At 47.6% G+C, this 9,969-nt stretch overlaps 1 protein-coding gene across 1 annotated transcript; it reads left to right on the forward strand.

Moving 5' to 3' along the window:
* The first annotated feature begins 422 nt into the window (after positions 1-422).
* Positions 423-4,576, forward strand: NFILZ (NFIL3 like basic leucine zipper). The gene is made up of 3 exons (XM_044998222.1): positions 423-555; positions 655-824; positions 2,581-4,576. The coding sequence occupies exons 2-3, from the start codon at positions 760-762 to the stop codon at positions 3,545-3,547; spliced, it is 1,032 nt and encodes a 343-aa protein (XP_044854157.1). The 5' UTR covers positions 423-555; positions 655-759; the 3' UTR covers positions 3,548-4,576.
* The last annotated feature ends 5,393 nt before the right edge of the window (positions 4,577-9,969 follow it).

The following is a 9,969-nucleotide window of genomic DNA, read 5'->3' on the forward strand; positions in this document are numbered from 1 at the left end:
CTTCTGACTATACCAGACCTAGCCCCACCCTTAGGCTACTGCTAGAGGATCCCCTCTCTCTAGTCCAATTCTCACACCCCGCAGATCCACATTCAGCTCCCGTTTCCAACTCTATCTTGCTTCTCCCCATGCCACCTGCCGTACTTCCAATAGTGACAAGGTGGGACCTCAGGCAAGCTCCCACCTCAGAGCAAACCAAGTCAGGATTGAAAGGGTTAAGCAAAACTGCTGGAATATACATGTTTCAGGGTCGGTTCATGTTTCAGGGATCAGGAGGGGTTGCTTGTTATTCTTTCTGGCCTTGGCCCTGCTGGGGATCAGACTCAGTCTGAACTCCTGGGCTCCACCGAACAACTGGATTTTGTAATGACCATCCAAATTCTTTTCATAGGGCCCCTTTATGCCAGGCAGCTGGATTGAGAATGATGGGGAGAAAGCAAGCTCCTCTCACCCTGGCAGGGGATGGGGCTGCACAGTGAAAAAGCCATGTGGTGATCTTTGACTCATTTAACAAAAGGAGTCACGTCATATACAACCCCCCCATCACCATTCCTGGTAAGTGATTAAGCTCTGAAACAGAGTGTTTCTGCCTTGTGATGCTGTCAGAAACCACAAGTGTCCTCAGCCAAAGTCTCTTTTGCTTTGCTTTTTCAGTTGCCAACATTATCCACCGTGATGCTATATGTACTGCCAGAGAGTTTATAACAGGTTCTACCACCGAAACCCATGCAGGACTCCGCCACTGCACTCCTGTAGTCCATGAGCAGGAACAACAACTGTAGCCAACCCCCTCCACACCACTTCCAGAGAACACCCCGAGTGAGGTATTGTTTCTGGGACCAGGGATTTTTGATGTGTTTTGAGAAGCACTTAGGACATTTTAGGATTCTTTAAAAAGAATAATAATAAATAATAATTACATGTTGCCCCTACTCTGGCCACCCTCTCCATGGCCACATGCAGGGAGCTACGGCTGATTGAAATTTTGGGAGGAAAGCAGACACTTCCTGCAGAAAATGTTTGTTCAAAACCATGGTTTTTTCTTCCGAAAGGAAAAGTTTTAACCGGAAATTTTCAATCTCCCATTTGAAAACACAAAGCCCAAAACCTGACAATTTTCCGCCCAACACTGACTTTTGCGGGCTGTTGGTCAAAAGTTTTGGGCTGTTTTCAGCTGAAAAGATATTTTTCCAATGAAAAAAATCAAAATTTTCCCTTGAAAATTTCAATGAAAAAAACATCTCCCCCGCCAGCTCCACCAGGAATCCTTATGGAGCTGTGTTCCCCGACTCACATAAGCACTTTACAATTTCACAAAGGGGTGGGGAAGATGTTTCCAAATGTTATAAAATACATTTTCCCAGTCACAGGCATGTGACTGGAAAAATTTCCAAGATTCAGCTCTGATTAATAAGAGTCCAATAAAATATGATACTTAAAAGGATTATTATGATTAGTTATGACTTTCAGATGGAGCTATAAAACAATGTTATAAAACACAGGCCATGCAGATCCTGTCATGTCAATTTAAGCCATGATGTTGAGTGTGATAAAGCACTTTAAGAATCCTTTTATAATTTAACAAATGAGAATTGATTAGTAAGTAAAATAATTAATGCGTTCATACAGTTGTAGATGCCTGAAGCTCTCAGAACCAAATTTTCAAAATTGGCGCCTAAAGTAGGAGAATTTCCCCAGGGGATAGGATTAGTTGGTGTTGGTCCTGCTTTGAGCAGGGGGTTAGACTAGATGACCTCCTGAGGTCTCTTCCCACCCTAATTTTCTATGATTCTATGACACCAAACTGCAACTCAGGTGACTGAGGTTCTAGTCCTGTCTCTCCCATTAATCTGCTGTGTGATTTTTGACAAATCTCTTCTCTTCCCTGTGCCTCCTCTATATGTAAAAGGTGCATGATGCTACTTATCTCCTTCATCAAGCGCTTTGAAATCGGAGGAGGATAAGCAGTAGCAGACAGGTCTTTTCATTATTAAAGCTGCACCAGCAAAATGTGTGCAACCACTTGTTGCCTGTTGGAGCTGCATGGCTGTAGTGTTTCAGTGTAGACACTCGCTGCAGCAACGGAACGGGTTCTCCTGTCGCTGAAGTTAATCCAGCTCCCCAAAAGGCAGTTGCTAGGTTGACAGAAGAATTCTTCCGTTGACCTACTGCTGTCTACACTGGGGGTTAGGTCAGCTTAACAATGTCCCTGAACGTTGTGGATTTTTAACACCCGAGTGATGTAGTCAGCTCGACCTGACATTTTAGTGTAGATTTGACCTGCATTCCCGCCCCTTGCTCAAGCATGCAGACATTCACCCATTTGGCAGGCAAAAGTGGGGATTGTGCACCTCATGTTGTGCAGGCACCCATTTGAAAATCTGGCTCCAAAAGTGGCTAGGAGAATAGATGTAATTGTGAGCAAAAATCATCTTTTGCTTTGTACAGCACAAAGCACAGCAGGGCCTCAATGAATGGCTGCGGTTCCTAGGCCCTACTGCACTACAAAAAAATAATAATGAATAATTGCATGCATAAACGAACACAAATAATAGGTAGGTGTTAACTGTTTTATAATAGATACTTGAATTCCACCTTCCAAGGTTCCCAGCAGCAGCATACAGTGGTGGTGTCTGACGCCATGGAAAGCTTTATGGCACCACTAAGCACCCTCAGTGAGCTGGGGCTTCATCACGACAAGAATAAGCTGCTACGCGGCAAGGCGAGTGGGCCCTCGCGGCGCAAGCGGGAGTTCATGCCAGACGAGAAGAAGGACACTATGTACTGGGAGAAGAGACGCAAGAACAACGAGGCGGCCAAACGCTCCCGGGAAAAGAGACGACTCAATGACTTTGCCATGGAGAGCCAGTTGGCGGCTCTCAGTGAGGAGAATGCCCTCCTCAGGGCTGAGCTCCTGGCCTTGAAGCTGCACTTCGGTCTCATCAGCCCGGACGTCTACGCCCACCAGGCCGGCTCCATCCAGGACTTCCTGGGGATTTACCTCAGAGGGCGCAAAGCAGCCGTCCCTCTCCTCGAGGTGGAGCCCTTGACCCGGGATGGCTGCTTCAGGACAAACGGCGTTGTGCCCCGCATGGTGGAGCCCACTGAGTTCGCTTACAAAGGCCTCACCCCACCCAGAAATCTCCAGAGCTCTGACCCAAAGCAGACCCTACTGGGCACCCAGTATGATCTGAACCCTCACCAGCCAAAGAGACTCGAATCAGCCTTCAAATCCACCCTCTGCCCTCCTTACCTCAATTACCACTTTCTGGAGAAATACACTTGCCGGTTCCCTTCGCTGGACAATGCCCATTTCTTGGCCACTTCTTCCAGAATGGCTGAGGCAGGGAACCAAGGCGCCAAAAGCCCATTAGATGAAGATGATGAGCAGCAAGTGCCTAAAATATCCCCTCTCCCCCTCAGCAGCCAGCTGTGCCCTGCGGAGGACCCTTCCAGGGGCCGGAGCTATTCTGCCCTGCCTCACAAACTCAGAATTAAGACTAAAGCCCTCAGCAGCTGGGAGGAGAGCGGCTCTGACTCCCGTTGAGACTGCAGAGGAGACCCCCCCCCACGGTGGGCTGGGAAGGAGGGAGAAAGTGGGGGATAATTATCTTATGCACTGAAGAGGGAAAGTGATTTGTTTTGCGTTGAACATGTGAGATATGGGTGTGAGCAGGGCCTGACGGGGGCAGGTCTGTGTCTGGCATGGTAATACTTCCCCACAACTCCACACGCCGTGTTCCAGTGAGACTCAGACTCACTCTGTGTACAACAAGGGGCTTATGGTTTCACTTTGTTGCTTTGCTCATGCCTGGAGCCGAAAGGCAGAGTCCGGGGTAGGCATGGAAGGACTGAGGATGGCGAAGGCCGAGATTACAGGCATGGTGAGCAGCGGAATGATACTCCAGCAGCACTACACCCCAACTACAGTCGCTCGGTGTGGCAGCCATTTTCACTCCTCTTGCTTCGTGGACACTTTCTTCCCCGCAGGATGGGGCTATTAAAGCTTCTATTCATGTTTCCTGTTTGACACAGGAAATGGACAGAGAGAGCTTCAACGACGCCCACCTCAACATGCCTGGAGCAGGCTCAGGACAAATGGGGGCGCAGGAGAGAGGTAGCGGACTGTCTAAGACTCATGCTATTCAACCACGTTCCAGCTGTAGTTCCGTTGTCCTTGCATTCCTGCAACCACTGGGACTGTGTGTGTGTGTGAGGATGGGAAGTGAGATCAGAAACCAGTTGGGTGAGAAGAAGAAAGGGCCTTGGGAACAATACTCACCTAGATTCGTATTGAACAGATTTAATTATCCTTTAAGCCATTTCGTAATGGCTCAGACTTTGTCTTACCTTGAATATCTTCCATGATTCCAGAGCTCCCCAGTATCTCCACAGTAGAACACCCTTCTGCTGTCATTTGCAGAGCAGTTACCCAGTTTCGGATCGTAGTTACTCTGGAAGTAAATGTGGACTCACGTCAGTGGATTTACGTAGGGGTAAAACAAGAGCAGGATCTAACCCACTGTATTTCCCATGAATCATCAGTTCTCTTCAGACTGAATATGTCCATGTCTCCTAACCAGCATGGCCTAGTAGAAAACGTTTCATTTTTCTTTACATCATTTTTGGGAGGAGGCAAAAAATTTTTTTTTTTAAATTTGTAATGAAAATTCTATCAAAAATATTTGTGTTTTGTTCATCATTGAACTCGCTTTTGTAAATCAGAAATTTTTGAACAACTATTTTTTTTAAATTGTGCAATAATTAAAAAAAATAATAATCTCCAATAATCTCCAAAAAGTGGACCAAAAAATTTCTCATTTGAAACTTATTTTGAAAATGATACCAAAGCCAAAATCCCCCCGGAGCCAAGGCACATCAGTTTTCATGGCCAGCGATACACCAGGGAGTGATATGGCCTGCACCACATCTGACCATGCTGGAGGTGATGTTCTAGCACAGGGATAGGCAACCTATGGCACGGGTGCCGACAGTGGCATGTGAGCTGATTTGCCGTGGCACTCAGACTGCCTGGGTCCTGGCCACCAGTCCGGGGGCTCTGCATTTTAATTTCATTTTAAATGAAGCTTCTTAAACATTTTGAAATCTTATTTACTTTACATACAACAATAGTTTAGTTATATACTATAGCCTTATAGAAAGAGACCTTCTAAAAAGGTTTACATGTATTACTGCCACGCGAAACCTTAAATTAGAGTGAATAAATGGAGACTCGGCACAGCACTTCTGAAAGGTTGCCCACCCCTGTTCTAGCAGGAGAGCAAATTAGGCTCAACCCAACAACTTATCGGATGATCACAGAGACCCTGAATAACCCAGCTGCTGCAGCTCCAGGGAAGAGCTACATGAAAATGTTCATTAAAAAAGTCACCAAAAATGTCGATAAAATGAGACAATGAGGAGTCCGGTGGCACCTTAAAGACTAATGGATTTATTTGGGCATAAGCTTTCGTGGGTAAAAATCCCACTTCTTCAGATGTGTTAGTCCTTAAGGTGCCACTGGACTCCTCGTCGTTGTACAGTAGCCATGTACAGTCTAACATGGCTACCCCTCTGATACTTGATAAAATGAGAAATATATAACAATTTTAGATCCCCCCACCCCCTCTTTTTTTGGCCAGCTTTAAATGAAAATTAAAAATCTGGATTGGGATCATCAAAGCTACCTCAGGGATTTGGCCCCCCACCTGGCAGCAATAACGGTGGCAACAGAAGATGGCTGCCGTGACACTTGTTATGTAACAACTAGGGCTGGTTGAAATTTTTCTTTTGCGGTGGAAAATGGGGTTTTCAGCTACATGATTTGTTTTTTAATGAAAAATGTCTGTTTCCTGTAGAAAATTTCAGTTTTCCATTGAAAAACCATATGCACAAAAACTGAAATATTTCAATTTGGAAATGATGCTGCAGTTCCTCAGGAGAGTGATAGTTTGGTTTCCTCATGCCCCCATTCCTCTCTGTGAGCTGGGCTCCCCAGCCAGACTACATCTCCCATGATGCACCCTGGCCAGGGACTCCCCTGAGGTACCACTGCCCTTCTCCAAGAAGGGAGACCATGGTGCATCATGGGAAATGTAGCTTGCCCAGGGAGCCCAGCCTGTCGAGGAGAATGGGAGCATAAGGCAGCACCGCAACATTTCCAAATCAAAATATTTCATTTTTTGGCAAAATGTTTTGGTTTCAGCTGAAATGTTTCTATATTAGAATTTCCGCTGAACGTGCACAATTTCCCACGGAAAACAAAAAAGCATCGTTGAAAGGGTCCTGATCCTGACTGAACTCCCCCGCCCCCATGCAGCATCTCCCCCATTGCCTCATTCTGCTTAACCTGTTCCTTTTCATTTACAAACCAGAAACCCAAAGCAGAAATGCTGAGCAGGCGCCAGTTTGCTGGACGTCTAGGGCTTGCTTATACGGAGAGGTAGCGTGCGACAGGCCAGGGTGTGAAAGTACAACGCACTAGCCTGCTGCACACTAAAGGTACGTGTACATTTAGGGCAGCATGTAGAGGACAGACACTGCACGCCCAGCTTGCATGGGTGTAAACAGCAGTGTCGACGGTGAGCCATGGCTTAGGCAAGCAGAGTAGAGTAAAGTGCCCTACACACCTGAACCCTAGGGTATGTACCCTTCACGGCTGACTACATACCCAAGCGGGGACTCCCAGGTCTTCACTGCTATTTTTAGCAGTGCAGTGTCCCACTGCCTCCCCACTGCCAGAGCCCTTCCCTGCCACAGTGAAAGGCTCCAGCAGCAGGGAAAGTTTCTGGCAGTGAGGAAAGGCTCCGGCAGTAGGAGGCAGCGGAGAAAGTCTCTGGCAGCTCCCCACTTCTGCAACGTTTCTCTGCTGACTCCTGGCTGCCAGAACCTTTCGCTGCAGCGCATAGCTACATGTATAGTGCCTGTACTATACATGCTATGATCAGCGTAGTCATAACTTGCCATGTGGACCTGCTGCCACGCACTACACGTTCTGTAGCATGCTTTGACGTCCTGCTGTTTCAGACAGAGGAACGTACCCCAGCAAGTGCTGCTACCAGGATTCTGGGTCCTGTGCAAATGTGCAGGGGTGGGGTGGAGGGAACAGAAGTGGTTTCCTACTTCCTGAGCCCACTCAAGGGATTCAGCCCTTATCAATGTGCTGGGCTTTGAAAATGCAAAGTGCTGTGTAATTCCTACTTGATTATATTTCCTTCCCCCAGCCAAAGGGGCACCTTAGTTTATAGGTGACCATATATATTAGTCAAGGCTGAACTTCCAGAGGGCTGAACTTCCTGGCTCAGGGTTAGATATTCACTGATTTTTCTGTCCTAACCAAACCGCTTGCATCAGAGACATTGGTTAGGAACCTGGCGAGAAGGAGCTTTTTCTCAAGATTCTGCACCTGGCACATTTTGGGGCACTCAGGAAGAGCGAAGGATAATCGTATTAGTGGCTTTGGCCCTTTGGGTCTGTTCCCAGTCAGAACGTGGAAGAAAACAGCTCCTTGGATGGACCAGGCTCTCTGAACAGGAAATGGCCTGTTCCTGCTCCTTTAGAGAACTGCCAGAGAGGGGCGTACAGTATTTATGCAGCAGCTGCTCTGTTGGCCAACAGCAGGGACTGAATTGAGAATCTCCAGAGCTGAAATCCTGAGTTTCTACAGCTTAGATTAAGGAGCCAGGCTCACTAGGGGAGAGCCGGAATAGACCCACATTCTCTGTGGATCAGGCAGCCAGTGGGATACACTGGCCAGTGGGTTACATGTACATTAACAGACCACAGAGAGAGGAAAGACTTGTTTCTGAGCAATAGCTGGCGAAAGTGTTTCATGACAGACGTTTGTGATTTGCGCTATCAGTGTCCAAAGCCAGAGGCCTCCTGGCATCCCTTCTGTCTCAGGGACAGAGCTGCTCAAATTATTCACTGTGAATAATTTATCGGATGAATGTAGCCCTTTTCTGTTCATGAACTAAGCCTGATTTCTAAACCTCCTGGTGCTCCTGTGGGAATAGGTCCCCCAGCATCAGGCAGTGGCTAATCGCGGGAATCGAACACAGTCAAGATAACGCTAACATGTTTCAAGGTCATACCCAGGTCATCACCATCTCTGGGAGAATGCTCCCCACAATGGTATAGCACAATTAGGTGCTAATGGGTGTGACTGGGTTTCTGCAAAGCACTTGGTTCTGGTCACTGTTGGAAGCAGGGTACCAAGTGAATATGGGCCATCCATCTGTTCCTACAGTATGTGACTTCGTGCTGTGTTCACTGAACCTCAAAACAGATGCTCCCAGGAGCACAGGTTCACAAACACCGCAGAGGAAGAACTGTGTTGAGATGGGGCACAGTGGCATCCCTACGCTGGCCAATCATAGCACTCCTGGAAGAATCTTCTTGGTGGAGACGGGCCTTAATTCAGAGTTTGATCTCCAGGTAGTGGCAGGGGAATTACATGGTACTATAAACAGACATGGCAATTGCACCTGGAGATGCTTGGTGCCACTGCACAATGATCTGTAAAGAAGCTAGAGGTGGAAAAGACTCGCTAGGTCTTCAAGTCCATCCCTACTAGCGAAGAATTGTCCACTCTTGTCGTGAGAGTAGTGTACAGACTTTAAATGTTTCAGGTGATGGAGTTCCCCTCTCTTCCCTTGGGAGACTATTCTGCCCTCTAACACAAGGGTGGCCAACCTTTGGCTCCTGAGCTGCATGCGGCTCTTCAGAGGTTAATATGAGGCTCCTTATCTCTGCACTGATTCCGGGGCTGGAGCTATAGATGCCAACTTTCCCAGGTGCTGGGGGGTGCTCACCGCTCAACCCCCTGCTCTCCAACCCTTCCCCCAAGGCCCCTGCCCCTGCCTTGCCCTCGCTCCTCCCCTCTCCCCCTCATAGCCTCCTGCGCACCTGAAACAGCTGATTGCGGTGGGCGGGGGGAGTAGGTGCTGATTGGTGGGGTCTGCCAGCAGGCAGGAGGCGCTGGGGAGCGGCTGCTAAAGTATTACTGTGACTCTTTGGCAATGTACCTTGGTAAATTCTGGCTCCGTCTCAGGCTCAGGTTGGCCACCCCTGGTCTAACAGATGTTGCCATTAGGCAATGTTTCCCTATTTCCCACCCTAAATTTTCCTCGGCTTAATTTCATCTTAGTACCTGGCTAGACCCTATGGCCGAGCTCAAAGAATTCCTTTCCCTCTGTAGTAGATACATGCTTCAAATACTGTACATAGTTATCCGGGTCCTTCCTTGGCCATTCCTTAGATAAGTCACACACGCTTCGTTATGTTCAACTTTCATCCTTCCCTAACGCCCTTAAATCATTGTTGCTTTTCTATGAGTTCCTTCAAGCTCTGGCTATTCCATGCTCTGAGCACCTCAGTTAAGGAGCTGCATCATGTCTGTCTCCAAACTTAAAGTCAGACACGAGCTCAGGCCATGAATTATGGTTCTAGTTCCAGATCCAGATTTGGCCGTTCAGGGGATGTCTGGTCTGGAGTTCTGATTCTGACTGTTTTAAAGGCCACTTGCAAAATAGGGCTCTGGCTCAAGCGTTAGATTTCAACTCCCCCCTAACAACTGGGAGCGTTTGCACCCAGGATTTGTTTCCTCGGCTTTGCCTCATACCCCTTCCCGCCTCCCCCATTAACAAGGTGCCAGCAACACACCCTGCGTTTTACCTTACTACTCAATTAACAGAGCCCTGCAGAGTATGTTGTGACAGTAGCAAATACACACCGGGCGGATGCCAAGTGTTAGCCAAAGATGCTTCTTGGCTGTATGTTGCTGCAACATCTGTATCTAACTTTTGAGCATTACTCCACCGGCTTCCCTTCTGTTTTTGTTCTTTATTTGTCACATTGATGTTTTCATTTAAGTCGCAGGCTTTTCAGGGCACGGACTGTATCCAGTTTATTTGTCTAGAATGCACCTTGAGCTCTGTGGGTGCTGCATACATAAATGATAAGACAATG

Source organism: Mauremys mutica, chromosome 24, assembly GCF_020497125.1.
Source record: "Mauremys mutica isolate MM-2020 ecotype Southern chromosome 24, ASM2049712v1, whole genome shotgun sequence".
Lineage (NCBI taxonomy): Eukaryota > Metazoa > Chordata > Testudines > Geoemydidae > Mauremys > Mauremys mutica.